Source organism: Gymnodraco acuticeps, unplaced genomic scaffold, assembly GCF_902827175.1.
Source record: "Gymnodraco acuticeps unplaced genomic scaffold, fGymAcu1.1, whole genome shotgun sequence".
NCBI lineage: Eukaryota > Metazoa > Chordata > Actinopteri > Perciformes > Bathydraconidae > Gymnodraco > Gymnodraco acuticeps.
In genome coordinates, this window is record NW_022990485.1 from 335,871 (window position 1) to 353,782 (window position 17,912).

The 17,912-nt window shown below is 39.8% G+C and overlaps 1 protein-coding gene across 1 annotated transcript; it reads right to left on the bottom strand.

Moving 5' to 3' along the window:
* Positions 1-1,281: 1,281 nt before the first annotated feature.
* Positions 1,282-7,578, bottom strand: sh3bgrl3 (SH3 domain binding glutamate-rich protein like 3). The gene is made up of 3 exons (XM_034226441.1): positions 7,376-7,578; positions 5,008-5,175; positions 1,282-3,555 (listed from the first exon to the last, which is right to left on the bottom strand). Exons 1-3 carry the CDS (start codon positions 7,418-7,420, stop codon positions 3,490-3,492), a joined length of 279 nt encoding a protein of 92 aa, XP_034082332.1. The 5' UTR covers positions 7,421-7,578; the 3' UTR covers positions 1,282-3,489.
* Between the last annotated feature and the right edge of the window lie 10,334 nt (positions 7,579-17,912).

Consider the following 17,912-nt stretch of genomic DNA (forward strand, 5'->3'; position numbering starts at 1 on the left):
CAAAAGGGGATAATATGCAACTTTGTGTCTGATATGCCATAATGTCTGCTTTTATTTTGAAGTCCGATCCACATTTCCTGTTGAATCTCTAGCGTGGACTAAGTTCTTCTTCGTCTTCCTGCAAAGGTAGAAGACTAATACGGTTCATCAGCTCCACCTAACGAACACACGAGGTACTGCATCTGAGCAAAAGCATAGGGTTTTTCATGTGAGGCCATTTGCTATGGTTTCCTAATTACTGATAATTGTTATGCAACTTTAATAAATGTATTACTTGACATATCTCATATTAGATAATCATTTTGGAGAAACATATGGAAACAAATATATATCAAAAGGTGAAGAAATACGCTTATAATAATAACAACTTGTAAAAAACAAGAAAACGCTTTGGTGAAATAATTATTCAAACATTGTTAATTGTGTTCTTTCTTAATTGGTTATAAATTGAGAAGACTACAAATAATTCAACTTAAAAGATGTTGTTGAATTAAGCAATTCACAAATACAGCAAACTAGATATGTATGTACTTAAAGTACATTAACTAAATGTACACGTTGTACATTTTACACATATATAATCTGTTCAATATTTTATATTTTATATTCCATATTCCATGTCATATATTTTTGAATATATAATATCTACATGTATATTTTCTATTTTCTTTTCTTTCTATTCTTGTTTATTTGTAGTTTTGTTTTATTGTAAAATGCCTTGTCTTTTATGCTGCTGCAACACAAACTATTTCTCAAAATGGGATCAATAAAGTACCATTTTATCTTATCTTAATGTCATACTTTCTCGCTATATAGAACCGATTAATGATAATGTCTGTATAGTCATTAAGTGGCTTACACCGAACATTGCTATGAATGTACGGACACTGCAGATCATGGAATATTTATAGGCACTGTCATAATATTCCACTGCCTTGCAAATAAAAAATGACCCTCTGGTGAGTCAGCAAATGTCCCCGCACGACACTGTAAAATGTCCTATTAATAGGAACACTATGAATAGGTAATGACACATTATAATTAAGTATCATTGGATCAGACTTCCGAGATGCCAGAGCGGATTATGGCATCAATTCTTCAGGTATAACAATATGGTAAATGGACTGTACTCTAATATACAGTGCTTTATCCAGTCTCTACGACCCCTCAAAGCGCTTTACATATTACGAGTCATTCACCCATTCATGCAGAGCAGTGCTATTGCTCTAGGGAAGCACGCACACACACACACAGAGAGCAACTCAAAGAAATCCAGACAGGTAGATTCAACTCCTTTTTATTATTTTTTTCCACCCATAAATCACTTTCACAATCTTCTCGGAAGACAACAACATTTGTATTCCCGATTTTCTTTTGGCCAAGGGGAGTTGGTCCAAAAAGCAAAAAGCAGGAGCTCAGAGAGAGACACATGGAATGTCTTAAACATGATTAATAGTGAACAAACATCAATAACAGGCAAACCAACCGACTTACAAAACAGTGCACAAACAGTGTGTGTGAAGGCCGTCGTTACAAGGGATCCCAAACTGTAGAAACACAATTCTGAAAGCATGGGACGCGGGGGTTGACAGATAAGAAGCGAAAGAGAGGGGAAACCATCTTGTTTTCAATTTTTGTAAAACACAAGCAACCCAAAACATGAAAATAAAACATTACTGAGTGAATGCACAGAGCAAATACGAGAAGCCTTCATTTTTCCCATGTGGTAATTGTTCCCAAAGGTTAGTAAGACTGTATTTAAACACTTTGACCTGTATGTGTGTGTGTGTGTGTGTGTGTGTGTGTGTGTGTGTGTGTGTGTGTGTGTGTGTGTGTGTGTGTGTGTGTGTTCAGAGTGAGGCAGGGTTTTGGTGCATAGTCACATTTCTGCATCTTCACGCCTCATCCAAACTGTAACGTAAAAATAAACACAGGAATGTAAAGCTACGTGTTTCAAAGCTTTCTTTTCAGTCAAAACGTTGGTGCCGGTAACAACGCTTCCATGTTACACAGATCATGGAAAAGAGAGGGGAAATGCCAGGTAAGTGCTAATACTACAGAGGAAATCCACCTTCAAAGCGCATTACAGATATGTATTGGCACCAAATGTGAAATTACGACGCGTTCATCTGCCTTATTTAAACAAAGCAGCTAAATACTGAAATGCTGTAGGACCTTTTACTTACAAATTACTAACGTTTTAATAACTTTGGCCCATTGGTGACAATTCTGATATGTCTAAAGAGTGTTTGGTTTCCAGATCTGATTTGAAAACCAAAAGGTGGGAAGTACAACTGTTATTATTTGGATTTTTCATATGTTATGTATAACCACTAGCAAGGTAGTTATGTATTTGGGGTTTCAGCAGGAAAACCTTAGGTCCGATTTGATGAAAGTTGGTTATTTTTTATCCATGAAAACAGATTTGACTTTTTAATCTAGCTATAATTTTTCCAGTTCAATTACGTTTCCTGTAAATCTTACTATATCACCTCAGGTGGAATACCTCATTTGTCTATTTGTAAATACATACACCACTTTAATCAGCTTTTTAAACTCCCACCATGTGTAAGTGTCACATGCTATTAGGTCTTTATCTTTGTGAGACATTTCCAAAAGGGATCCTTTTAAAAAGAGCAACGTCATGCTAGCCAAGATGGAAGTAAACAATGCATAAATATTCGTTCTTTATTTTCTAAACATTAAGGAAACATGCGTCTGAATGTAACTTGTATCACAAATTAACAGGATACCATTAATGTGTCTGAGATAAGTGCTTGTTGGGGGCGTCATTAAACAAGTAATAAGTATTTTTAATATTTGTCCAAGTATCCAAGTGAAGCCAGGCGCCGGCTACTGAACAGACGTCTTGTTATATATGACATAAGGTGACCAATGGACCAAAATTACAAAAAGCTTCACAGCCTAAGAGGCCTTTTTTTAGCTGCTATCACCCTCATCATTATTCAGATTTGAGGACATCACGGTCCTTGCTACTTCTGTGTGTTTTTTGCAACCATGTGAAGTACAAATAGCGTACAGACATGGGAACGTGAAGGCTACGGAAAAAGGACGACAAAGTAGTTAAGACTGAGTGATAAAAGTGAGTTTGTTCTGCGGAGATTCTGGGTTGAACGTTGTCATCCTGCGGATTACTCTAATCTCCAGCGATCATGTGGCTGCGGCCGAGATTAGTCGCCTTAATTACCGCATGTTTACACACCCCATTGATTTGAACACTATAGTCTGTCAGACAGGGAAAATATCTGAAATAAATCACGAGAAAAGGAGCAGATTAAGACAGAGTCTAATGGTGCAGCACGGGGAATGTGTGTCTTCTGATTGGTTAGGATATTTGGCATTCTTCTTTATGGCATTGATAGTGAGAGGATACCGCCAGTGGTGCAGAGAGACAGAGAGAGAGAGAGAGACTGGATAAAGGGTGTTTGGGGAGAGGGGGTTAAGATGGAGAATGAAATGGCGCCTTCCTCACGCCATCTTCAGAAACTGGTCCATTGTATCGTCTTCCACCGCGTCCGAAAACATTTCATAGTCCTGTGGAGAGGAAGAGGGTCCGTCAGCAAACAAAACACAAAGCGTTGGTAATGGATGCACATTTTCAAAAGGGAAATTAACTTATTATTCCATGGAAATCATACCTCTTATGTTATAAGTCATTATTTTTAGGCTATTTTCATTAAACCTGCAGATAATAGCCTAAAGCTAAGGGCATCATTTAACATTACTTGTTAGCATTGTTGCTAGTTTTAGCCATTCTGCTAGTGATTCCAATCCATACTAGATATCATAACTACACTAGCCAAAAATACAAATAACTTTTTCTATTTCATATTATGAAAATTCTGCTGTGTTTTCAACAGATACTCTATCGTGTGTCTCGGTGACTCATAATCAATGCAGCATTTTATAACGACGATGAACGAGTAAGACGCACCTCTTTTTATTGAATTTGAGTATTTTTTGCCTATTTTTTCATAATAAAGTCAGTGCTTTGTGTGTCATGGGTACATTTGAGGATCCCCATGGGTAACAGCGGCCCAGTGTCTGTTCCCTCAGAGAGATATTTGGTTACAAAGAACTCAATGGTGCTCTAGGAGGAGATTCAGGTGATAAGGTGGAGGGGGGGGTTACCTTGGTTGCTGATAGGCTAATGGTTACACAAGACAACACATCGTTATGACATCATAAAGTGGCCAAAATGAAGAAGAGGGTACACATGTTGATGAAGAAGAGACATGAAGAAGAGGGGACACATGTTGATGTAGAAGAGACATGAAGAAGAGGGGACACATGTTGATGTAGAAGAGACATGAAGAAGAGGGGACACATGTTGATGTAGAAGAGACATGAAGAAGAGGGGACACATGTTGATGAAGAAGAGACATGAAGAAGAGGGGACACATGTTGATGTAGAAGAGACATGAAGAAGAGGGGACACATGTTGATGTAGAAGAGACATGAAGAAGAGGGGACACATGTTGATGTAGAAGAGACATGAAGAAGAGGGGACACATGTTGATGTAGAAGAGACATGAAGAAGAGGGGACACATGTTGATGTAGAAGAGACGTGAAGAAGAGGGGACACATGTTGATGGAGAAGAGACATGAAGAAGAGGGGACACATGTTGATGTAGAAGAGACATGAAGAAGAGGGGACACATGTTGATGTAGAGGAGACATGAAGAAGAGGGGACACATGTTGATGTTGAAGAGACGTGAAGAAGAGGGGACACATGTTGATGAAGAAGAGACATGAAGAAGAGGGGACACATGTTGATGAAGAAGAGACATGAAGAAGAGGGGACACATGTTGATGTAGAAGAGACATGAAGAAGAGGGGACACATGTTGATGTAGAAGAGACATGAAGAAGAGGGGACACATGTTGATGTAGAAGAGACATGAAGAAGTGGATTTTGCATAATAGGTGAACTTTAAGGGGAAATAAATATAAAATAACCAGGCAGGTGTGTGTGCCGTCCTCACCCCACAGTACTGGTCTTCGTTGAAGAGCTGGGGGGGGACAGCGGAGGGGTTTCCTGCTTTGCTTCTCATCTCGTCGCGGAGCTCTCCCCCCACAGAGATGTCGATGAGCTCGTACTGAATGCTTTTACTCTCCAGGATCCGCATCACCTCTGCCTGCTGAGACTTCACCTGCACAACAACAACACTCTTCAGAAATGTACTCGGTACCAGGAAGGAGTCAAAAGATGAAAATCCTGAGGCTGTTATCTGTATATTGTATTGCTTCTTAAACTCTGTAAAGACAGGCCATCCAATTATGAGACAACATTCATTATGGCTATCATTTTTTTTCTATTCATGGTTGTTAAGTACATTCTCAAAGATATTGAAGTGACTGTTATTTTGTATATATTGATTGCTGTGCTTTTATTTAGGTCTTAATGTGTGCATATGTATAAATGTGCCTTTTGATTGTGTGTGTATATATATATTTTAATATATATTTGTTTTGTATTCGGGATTGTAGGAAACGGTATTTCGATCTCTGTCTGTACACACAAACTGAAAGATTGACAATAAAGTTGACTTTGACTTAAGTATTAAATGATGTTACTCAATATAGTCTCTGATAGTTGAAGTTGCATCCCATCACACCGTCACCTTTACCACCATTGATGCATTCATGATACATATTTGTTCCCCCGTATTAGTTATTACATTTTTAACAAGCAAATTACGCAACAATATTGCAATATTTGCAATCACAAATAAAACCATGCTTTTATTGAGATAACCTCTATAAACTGAGTCAAACACTAATGGCTATCAGAGAGCTGATTTAATAAACCCTGTGAAATGATTATTCGCCAAGGGCAGAGTCATTTCATTTCATTTTCATTCAAGGCAGAGTGCTGTGAAAGAAACTATTATTTTTCTGTAACTGTGCCTTTGAACCGCAGAGGCTTTATCTGGCTCCCTGTTGATGATTAATAGAACATGTGAACGCTCGGCTGCTGTCTTTGAGGGCGACAGAGGAAGTTGGGAGGGGGTTTCGTAAAAAGTGACCACACCTTACCACAACATTAACTGGAAACATAAACCAGCTGGCATTTAGCAAGCCACACACAGTTTGTGTAATGTCATTTCCTTTAGTTGAAAAAGAGGAATTGGTTTTACAGATTCAGCAGTAAAGCTTCTCTGGATTCTGTGAAGAACAAAAACTGAACGTCAAAAAGAGGAATTACATTTTAAATATGACTTTTAATAAAGTACGTCTGAGGTTATTCAATGTGGTATAGTAACCATCACTACATAAAAGAAGTGCATGTCCACAAAACTATTTCACTACTTGAATTCCTCACATCTAATGGGAACCAGATGTTAATCCCATTGGTGTGTTATACAGTGTTTTCCAAGCGCTACAAGCATAATTCTTAAAAGGGATTGTGTGTTTTACAAGGCTAGTTTGAAATGTCTGCTGACCGTCTGGATGTCAACCTGTTTCAATCGAGTCTTCCTGATGTCTAGCGAAACATCCTTCAACACTTCATTGCCAAGTTGGTATATTTAAGAGTATCCTGTTTATCAACTAACATATACAACAGAGAATAGAAACATCTGAATTTCCCTGGATTAAAGAGTCTAATTGTCAATTCGGCTTACATTAAAAACATAGAAAACTCTTAATTAAGTAACTTTATAGATGTGTGTACTAGTAGTTTCCTCATGCTTGCTTAGTAACTGCAACAGAAGATTGAGTGGCAGTTCTGTCACTTACAAAATATAACATTCATTTAAATCAAATGCTGTTTAATGCATTAACTGTATTGCTTAACAATACATGCATATTATTTGCAAAAGCCTTATCATTACAATATATGTTCTATAACCAATGTAACCTTAAAGTGACAGTTTTTTGCATTAAGTTTGGCGTACAGTCCTCAATACAGGAAACGGATGCATATATGGTCGATGTGATAAACCTGATGTGCCAAAATGACACTGTTATTTTAAATGTTTAAATTAAGTCATATTGACAATATATTTTCAGTACACACTTCTGCAAAAACAAGCCAAATGGTTAAACACCAATATAACCAGCATACAGGAGGTGGAATCATGCATCCGGGTCCAAATCATTCATATTTTCTTTCATTACTTTTACAAATGATGACTTGAATCTTCATTAAGCTTGCAACCTATTATTGCTCACGTTAGAAATAAAGGTGTAAATGTGCGCAGAGCAGCAGAGGCCCTCAGTGTGTGTCAGGAGGAAGCTGATAGGGTGCTGGGTGTGTCTGTCGGACTGAGCTCCGTTTAACTGCTGCAACCGGAGATATAAAACACCGATATGTCGGTAAATCCGGTGAATAAAGGCCACAACACTCACCGTCCGTGAGGCAGTAACGGTGGTGTAGTACAGTTTGATTCCCATCGCTGCAGGTCCTTTCTCTCCCTTTGTGTATCCGCTTCAGAGTAGCTTTCTCTGTCGTGAGTCAAGCGCAACAGTTATCCATTAAAACTCCGGAAGTTGGATGTTGTTTTCAAAATAAAAGCATGTTTTTGCACATCAATGGAAGAAAGATGGACGTAACTAAAAAAACATGTGAATATTGTTTATATGCATGCAGGTTTTTGGAGAACCCAGAAGACAACATCATTAAAAGCCAACTTGTTTAAGAGCTTGGTGCGAACAATAAGCTAAAGAAAGGTTTCAAATGTGTTAACCCTCCTTTTGTCTTCGGGTCAAATCTGACCGATTTACTACTTTCATCAATCTTAACTTTTTAGTTTTACATTCGATTGCATTAAGGCTTTATGATATCCTTCACATTAGACATTTGAACATATACAATCAGTGATCACCCCTTTCATTGCATTTTGGATGATTTAGTCAACTTTGAAACACCCATGGTGTTCTCGGTCAAAAATGACCGCCATAAAGAAAAGGAATTAGTAACCATCCGGATCAGATAAAACACACACACACACGCACACACACACACACACACACACACACACACACACACACACACACACACACACACACACACACACACATACTCTAGATGTGTCCGTCCCCCCTTATGTGCCCATCCCCCCACATGGATCACACCTGGCACACGCAATACATGTTCAGTGTCTATTCTTTGTATATTTAGTGCAGTTGTTCATGTATACCAGTAGTCTGATACAATATTTACAGTTTGAAAGGGTGTGAAATTAAATTTGGTGATGATTAATGGTGTTTGTGTTAATGTAATAGCAGTTAAAACAGGACCGGTCAAATTTGACCGTGAACACCAAAGTAAGGGGGGGGGGAATGAAGACAATAGGAGGGTTAAGTGAGTCCTAATACAGTCCTCCTTTCCTTTTATTTTATTGTTATTATCTGAGCTTTTTAATGACTGTTGTATGCATTTGTAAATATAATGTATTTAAATGTCATTCTGCAATTAGTATGTTTCCAACATTTGTGTAAAGCACTTTGAATTGCCTAGTTCGTGGGGAATTAGGTTGTAACAACTGCAACCCTAACCCTAACCCTTAAGTTGGGAAAATACTGAATGTTCCTTCTGTATCAGAGTAGCACATGATAACAGAGGCCCTACGTAGCTGTGTACGTAGCCGGATGTATGACTACATGGATGACGCTCATGAGACACTGTGTTGAAGTTATGATTGCCATGTTCCTAAGATTGATGACACAGCCCCTAGAGAGATACGCATATAACTGTCATGTTTATTGCTTACGCAGGCCTTAGCTAATCTTAACTAATGTCTGCTTTGAACCAGTATTCCTCCCTCTTGTTGACTGTAACACCCTCTCTTGTATATAAGCATATCAAGGACTCTACTCTGGGAACTATTTGTCCCACGCAGCCCTGTGTGTGATGACTACTTCCATTCTTGCAAGGATAATAAATACATGTATCCTGATATTGAAGACCAAGTCGGTGACGAGTGAAATTGTTCTAACATAAACAAGGCTTTGTACATAAGTTAAAGCCTATGGTTGTTACAGTGTTGATTAAATAGATACGTTTATAGGTAGAATTCCCCTCATGAATGTGATTCCAGTGTATTAAGCCCTTGTGTTTGATAATGCATTACAAAGTTAAGCCAACGCTCATTTGAGACTTCAATAGTCAACAGTTAACTTTTTTGAAATATGATAGATGTAAAAAAAAAGACATCCTCATTTGTCATGTCAATAAATGTTGATATTGTAAAGAACAGCAGGAAATAATTGGTTGTATTGTTGTAAACTTGACTCTCTCTCCTTTCATACTGAGGACCACCACTGGGTGCGGAGTTTAAAGAGACAGGGCACAACTTTGCTCAGGGGTTTCTACAGCTTTTTAAAAAGTCATTTAAATTCACCCCTGTATTAAACTAATGCTTTTGTTAGTAAATAAAGCTACTTCTTTCTTTCCCTGCATGTTGGATTCATTGTGTTCTCCCTCCATTTTCAAGTTGTTCCTCTTTAGCGATTAGCCCCCTTTTTTGCCTCTCTGTCTCATTTAGTTGTACCCTCTTTCACAAAAGAAACACACACACACACACACAGACATAAACAGACACACACAGAAACATAAGCATAAACAGACACACACACACACACATAAACAAACACACACAAACACACACATAAACACACACACACACATAAACACACACACACAAACATAAACAGACACACACAGACCACACGCTGGTCCCCACATGCACATGCAATAGCTAAACGGTAAATCATAAAAACAGGCAATATAAAATCTACCAGGGGGAAAAAAGGGATCAGGAAGTAAGTAAGCATATCTTAATATATTTCAGGACCATCCATCTAGTAGTTGTAAAGACCTGTTCACCAAAAAATGTCAACCTCATGGTCATGCAAATCCAGTGGTCCCAATTACTTATCATCTGAGGACAATGAGAATCTGTACAAGACAATAATGCATGCCAAAGTTAATGATATATTTCATTTGGCACAAAAACACATATTCCTTGATGACTGCATCAATTCACATGATACAACATGTCTCCCCTTAGCAGAAGCTCGTATGATATTCACTTAACAAAATGATCTACCTCTCCTTCCAATGAACCCTTCTCTGCGAGGTATACACAATTTAAAAGAAGATTTAGTGTTGCTTAAGGAAACTTCAACATGCCTGCCAAATGGATTCTATAACAGTAAATAACTAGAATCCAGACCGCACAAATTATAACGACCTTTGTGTAAGAGACAACATTATGTAGAACACTGACCAATCATATGTATCGATGCTTGCTGCAAAGTATGTTGAGCCCCATTAGGTTTAATGAGCAGTGATTAAATGTAATTCAGTAGTTATCATGAGGGAAGCCGGTCGGCCCCTTTCTATTGTGAGTCAGACGGGAGGAATGTGAGAGAGAGTCCAACAGCGCCGTGATTCAGCTGACTCAGGGTTTTTGGTGAGTAACTGAGCCGTGAGTTACACTCCATGTACACAGGGAGGCTGGAGCTGGAAAAATACACCTCAGTGAAGGGAACAATATCTCCTCTGAGGTTTGCACCGGAGGAAGCAGAAAAACAGATCTCATCATGACATGAGAACACTACAGGTCTCTCTGAAAATGTGTTCATCTGAAACACCTAACTTGGGGGAGAAAGAAGGGTCATTTTCACTTTCTCTCTATGGATCCATGTGATAACAAATAGCAAGATCCCAACGCTAAGAAGAGAAAAACATCTTTTACAATATATATCTGAGATATTAGAAGGCTTAACACAGTGGCGAACCGTCAGGGCCTTCAAGGTATTCAGAGAATGCCCTGGAACTGTCAAGATATGTCTGTGTTGTGTTTTGTCTTGTTTAGATCTGTCTTTGGTTCCCTGTCAGTTTCCCTGGTGTGTCTAATTTACCCGATTGTGTTCACCTGGTGTCCCTGTGTTTTCTCCTCCCTCCTCACCTGTGTCTTGTTTGTATGATTAGTCTTGTGTGTATTTAAGTTCTGGTTTTTCTGTCTCTCTTTGTCGGTTCGTCTTGTGTAATGACTTGGTCTGCGGTGAGTGTTCTGTTCAGTCTTTGTTTATAGTTTAGCCTTGAAATAAAGGAGTTATTCTTTGACACTTTAATCTGCATTTGGGTCCTGCTTCCTGCACACACCGTAACAGGAACACTCAGATAAAACAAACACAAAATCGATTTAATTATATAAATAAAATGAATAAATGAGAATCGTATATGGGTTGTTGATCTGTAATATTACAGTGTTACGTTGATTTGTTTGTCCTTCTCGGTCCATGCAGAGTTTCCCTCGGTTCCTGGGTACTCTAGAACAGTGGTTCCCAACCTGGGGAGCTCTCCCCCCTTGGGGATCGCAGGGGGGGGCGCCAGGCCTCAGATGATTTGAGGCCAAATATCATATTTACATTACATTACATTGCATTTAGCTGACGCTTTTATCCAAAGCGACTTACAATAAGTGCGTTCGACCAACAAAATACAAACTTGAAGAAAACAGAATCATATAAGTACATCAGGTTTCATAGAGCAAAAACATTTCAAGTGCTACTCAACTGGCTTTAGGTAAGCCAGTCCTTTATTAGTATATAAGTGCTTTGTTAGTAGTTCTATCGCTCGAAGTGGAGTCGAAAGAGATGAGTTTTCAGTTTGCGCCGGAAGGTGTGTAAGCTATCTGCTGTCCTGATGTCAATGGGGAGCTCATTCCACCATTTTGGAGCCAGGATAGCAAACCCACGTGTTTTTGCTGATGGGAACTTGGGTCCCCCTCGCAGCGAGGGTGCAGCGAGCCGTTTGGTTGATGCAGAGCGTAGTGCACGTGCTGGGGTATACGGTTTAACCATGTCCTGGATGTAGGAAGGGCCAGATCCATTCGCAGCATGGTACGCAAGTACCATTGTCTTGAAGTGGATTCTAGCAGTTACCGGAAGCCAGTGAAGGGATCGGAGGAGCGGAGTGGTGTGGGAACATTTAGGAAGGTTGAAGACCAGACGAGCCGCTGCATTCTGGATGAGCTGCAGAGGTCGGATGGCACATGCAGGTAGACCAGCCAGGAGGGAGTAGCAGTAGTCTAGGCGTGAGATGACGAGAGCCTGGACCAGAACCTGAGTCGCTTTCTGAGTCAGCTGGGGACGTATCTTCCTGATGTTGTAAAGCGTGTATCTGCAGCAGCGGGTTGTAGCAGCTATGTTTACAGTGAAGGACAGGTTGTTATCTAGGGTCACACCCAGATTCCTTGCAGTCTGAGTCGGGGAAACAATAGAGGTGCCGATGTTGATTGTTAGGTCAAGAGTGGGACAATCTTTTCCCGGGAGGAAGAGCAGCTCAGTCTTGTCAAGGTTGAGCTTGAGGTGATGAGCAGACATCCACTGAGAGATGTCAGCTAGACAAGCAGAGATGCGTGCGACGACCTGGGTCTCTGAGCGGGGAAAGGACAGAATTAATTGGGTGTTGTCAGCGTAGCAGTGGTATGAAAAACCATGCGGGCTAATGACAGATCCGAGCGAGTTTGTGTACAAGGAGAAGAGGAGGGGACCAAGAACAGAGCCCTGAGGGACCCCTGTAGTTAATTGACAAGGGTCGGACTCCGACCCTCTCCAAGTAACCCTGTAGGTACGGTCTTTGAGGTATGAGGTGATGAGGGAAAGTGCAGAGCCTGAAACTCCAAGTTCTTGGAGAGTGCGAAGGAGGATCTGATGGTTCACCGTGTCGAATGCAGCAGACAGGTCCAAAAGGATGATGACAGAGGAGAGGGAGGCTGCTTTAGCAGTGTGCAGTTCCTCAGTGACAGCAAGGAGGGCAGTTTCTGTGGAGTGACCTGCCTTGAAACCAGACTGGTGCGGATCCAGAAGGTTGTTCTGATGGAGATAACAGGAGAGTTGTTTAAAGACAGCGCGTTCAAGTGTTTTAGACAGGAACGGGAGGAGAGAGACAGGCCTGTAGTTTATAACATCAGACGGGTTGAGAGTGGGTTTCTTTAGGAGAGGGTTTACTCTTGCCTCCTTGAGACTGTTTGGAAAGTGACCAGAAGTTAGAGAAGTGTTGATGAAATGGGTGAGAAACGGTAGAATATCAGGAGCGATAGTCTGAAGGAGGTTTGAAAGGATAGGGTCCAGATTTGTTTATTTTTTTTTATTTTTTACATATAATTGTAACTCAATACATGATGTCACTGAAAGCCTTGTCTCTTCATTACAATACAATATAAAAAATAATTGATTAATTCATTTGAATAAAAATTCAAGTTAGTAGCTATTAAAGGCATAACAATACAAAAATGTATAATTTTTTCTTTGATAGAAATGTTTCTTCTGCCCGTAAAGTGTCCAAACCGGCTTTGCTGGATAAACGCATTTTTAAAACATAGTCATTGTCCATGCCGGTTTCAGTTGGATTATGTGTCACAGTTGCTCCGATCAGATCGGTCTCCTCCATTTAAATTATTTACGACTTTTGAATCCACATAAACACATCGGCAAAATCCTGCTTACTTTGAGCATGTGTTTTAAACAGTTTAATCCCTTTGTGAATTGTTTCCACAAGTGCCGTCCATTTCTTCATACAGCGGGAATCCAATAACCATCAAAGTCGTGAGTGTGTGTGTGGGGGGGGGGCGGCTCTTCCAACAGGAGTCAATTGGGGGGGCTCTTGGGAAAAAAGTTTGGGAACCACTGCTCTAGAAGGCCCGGTAGTTAACTGGCTCGAGACAGAGGATCTAGATCAGGGGTAGCCAACCGCAACGTGAGTCGCCCGCGGGGGAATGTTCTAAAAATAGCTCGCCAAGCAAATCCAAAATGTATGAAATACACAAAACAAAAAAGGAAATGTAATTAAAAGAATCTACCCTATATGCATAAACGAAACCTAAATCATAGCGAACTCTATACTTACTACAACTCAATGTCTATCTAACACCCCTCCTCCCCCACCCCCACAATGAATATCATCATATACGTTCTTGCTTGATTTGCTGGACCAGCGCTGCAGTCGGGAAGAAAACAACACATCAGCCCCATTGAACAACCTCATGCCAGCCTATACAACACATGAGGGGCAGTTTTTTACTACTTACTAATTTCCACTGGGGACAGGGGGGGGGGGGGGGACATATCCCCCGCACTTTTCAAAATCCCATTTGTCTCCCCCCACTTTACAAATATGTTTATTATTTTTTTTTAACGCAAGCCGTCATCGCCACGGAGGAGCACACAGCCTCTGTGAGCGAGCGAGAGGGAGAGAGAGAGCGCGAGAGCTCGGGAGGGAGGGAAAGAGCTAGGGAGAGCACACCTTTATCTATTTTAATATAGATAAAGTAAGAAATCATTCCAATGTGTACTATAGGACAGTAAAAAAAACAGTTTAAAAGGGGAGTGATTAGTAAAATATGCATAAATAAAAAGAAAGAATGCAAAAATAAGATAAGAATAAACCAGTTTAAATGATTTGTTATTGGTTGTGATCATATTCTAAAGATGTTTGGATTATTGAAAAGTATACAGCTCCCTTTCATCTGAGTGTTGAGAGCTGTATCCATACATTCATTGTGTGCTCAAAGTGCTCCAGATTGATGCATTTCACTTTAACATTTAAAAAAAAATCTTCCCGGGGGTGCATGCCCCCGGACCCCCCAGAGGAGGTGAGGTCCACCCCCAAATAAAGCAGGTTAAAATAATTAAATTGCATACTTGTTCTTTTAGTAAACACTGAAAACGGGTCCCAGAGACCCAAACAGCACACAAAGGTTAAAGGTCAGCATATAATAATGTTAAAATGTGCTAAATATATACACTACAAAAAACAAAAACAGAGGAGTAAAAGTAGCCCCCGACTTGTTTTATTTTTTGAAAGTAGCCCTCATCCTAAAAAAAGGTTGGTAACCCCTGATCTAGATAAATGCCACGAAGCAATTCATATGCCGTTTTATTGTTTTTAACGTTGAAATGGCAAGTGCAACAGGTGAAGATGATGTTGTTGCGGAATTGTTGTGAGTACCCTTTTCGCGGAGTGGGGGGGGGGGGGGGGGGGGTGGGGGGTGTGTGTGTCTACAGAAGGTCCAGTTGTGATAGACACGGTTCGCCACTGGCTTAACACCACTCTCATGCCTGTCTGTTAAGTGTAAAGATGGACTCCAGAGACTTTTAAATTATCTTTTGGGCATGATAGGCTAAGAGGTGGGATATCTCTACGGGGTTGACCAATCACAACAGAGCTCGTCAGCTAACCAATCAGAGCAGACTGGGCTCTGGTTTCAGACAGAGGGTGAAAAGAGGTGCTGCAAAACAGGCAGTATGAGAAAAATAAAGAGCTTTTTGAACATTAAAGCATGGAGACATGTAGAGACACTACATACTGATATACACCTGAACATCAGCAGGAGAGGACTCTTTAAAGTAGAGACACTACATACTGAAATACACCTGAACATCAGCAGGAGAGAACTCTTTAAAGTAGATACACTACATACTGATATACACCTGAACATCAGCAGGAGAGGACTCTTTAAAGTAGAGACACTACATACTGATATACACCTGAACATCAGCAGGAGAGGACTCTTTAAAGTAGAGACACTACATACTGATATACACCTGAACATCAGCAGGAGAGGACTCTTTAAAGTAGAGACACTACATACTGATATACACCTGAACATCAGCAGGAGAGGACTCTTTAAAGTAGAGACACTACATACTGATACACACCTGAACATCAGCAGGAGAGGACTCTTTAAAGTAGAGACACTACATACTGATATACACCTGCACATCAGCAGGAGAGGACTCTTTAAAGTAGAGACACTACATACTGATATACACCTGAACATCAGCAGGAGAGGACTCTTTAAAGTAGAGACACTACATACTGATACACACCTGAACATCAGCAGGAGAGGACTCTTTAAAGTAGAGACACTACATACTGATATACACCTGCACATCAGCAGGAGAGGACTCTTTAAAGTAGAGACACTACATACTGATATACACCTGAACATCAGCAGGAGAGGACTCTTTAAAGGAGAGACACTACATACTGATATACACCTGAACATCAGCAGGAGAGGACTCTTTAAAGTAGAGACACTACATACTGATATACACCTGAACATCAGCAGGAGAGGACTCTTTAAATTAGAGACACTACATACTGATATACACCTGAACATCAGCAGGAGAGGACTCTTTAAAGTAGAGACACTACATACTGATATACACCTGGACATCAGCAGGAGAGGACTCTTTAAAGTAGAGACACTACATACTGATATACACCTGAACATCAGCAGGAGAGGACTCTTTAAAGTAGAGACACTACATACTGATATGAACTTCAAAATGAGCAGAATATGTCTTCTTTAACCTGTGTTTATTTTGTTTAATCCGGACTAACGCTAAATTAATTAAAGGCCTGGAACACCAACATATGCAACGGCAACATTTTGCAACAAAACTCTATTCGTTTTATTGGAGTCTTTGATTTCCTTCCATCCACCAGATGCCTTTAGACTTTTCTTCCTTTCCCCATCTTCTCACCTGTTGTCCTTAATTCTCTAACTCTGCATCCCAGTAGATTCTCAGTTTGACTTAATCCAATGCAGTTTGCTATTTTCATGACCACTTGGGGGCAGTAGGTATTTCATTAGCACTTGGTCCCTCTGAGAAAAACACTATCCTATTTCTGAAAGAGAAGACATTTGGAGAGGATTTACTTTTGTAAATAGTGTTAACAGAACACCAAATGAGGTTCATGCTCATTAGTTTCAGGACTAATGGCAGAGTCCCACAATGGAGCCCCCTGGCTTCCTGGCATTGCACAGAAACTGAACCAACAAGTGGTGCATACTAATGGACCTTCCATCTTTGCGGCTTTGGTTTGAAAACAATTGCTGGACAGAGGGCTTTCTCTTTCTTTAACCCTTAGATGCTTAAGGTGGTTTTCTTAGAGTATCTTTGTAATCAAAACATTTTATCATTTCATATTCCAGCTATTTCTCAAAAAACATGTTTTGGATATCATGGCATTCACATTTAAAAATTAAATGTTATACATTTTAAGAAATTGTAGTTTTTGTATTACCAAGCTTCCATAAGTGGGTCAAAAATGTCATTTTATTTTCAAAATGTAAAAAAAATGCCTAAAATTATAAATAGTGAAATATTAAAATATAAAATATTTCTAGTGTGAACCAAAATATAATACTAAATATTATACAAGTGATTTTCCTTAACCAAAATGACAAAAATGGCATAAAAACACATATTATTCTAATACGGGTCCTTTTTGACCCACTTATGGACGAGTGTAGGGTCCAGTCAATCGTGCATCTAAGGGTTAAATCAGCTGCAGCTCAGGCTATGCCATTGGGTGCAAAGGACCCTTTCAAAAGAGTTTGGAAATAAAAAATATAATGAAATATCCTTACATGCCCGAATATATACATTTAATTGAGAAAACATCCTTTAGGTATGACCAGTCACAAGGTGCGATATAACCTCTTAGGCCGTGACAGTTGACATAGTCATGGGTCTATATTGTCTCATGACTGAGCATGTATAATTCAAACTGTATAAAAACAGACTTATCAGTGTAAGGAGTCGCACTCTGCTGTAGAGACCTATGATGTTTGCAAAAGATGATTCAAGACTCAGAAGGACAACTCTTTGACTAGTTCATTGCATAAGGTATTCAGTCTTGGAAATATGAGTTGGGCCGTGGGACATTTATTGGAACATATATCAATAGATGGATTGCTTAATGATCATAGCGAAGAGTCCATAGTGTCACTGGCCCCGCTGGCCTTCACCTACAAAATGTTACTCAAGAGCCACGTAACAACCAGGAAGAGACTCAAAAGGACAACAAATAAGCATAAAACAACGAGACTAGAAAGAGACCAAAATAACGCCAAAGTGAACT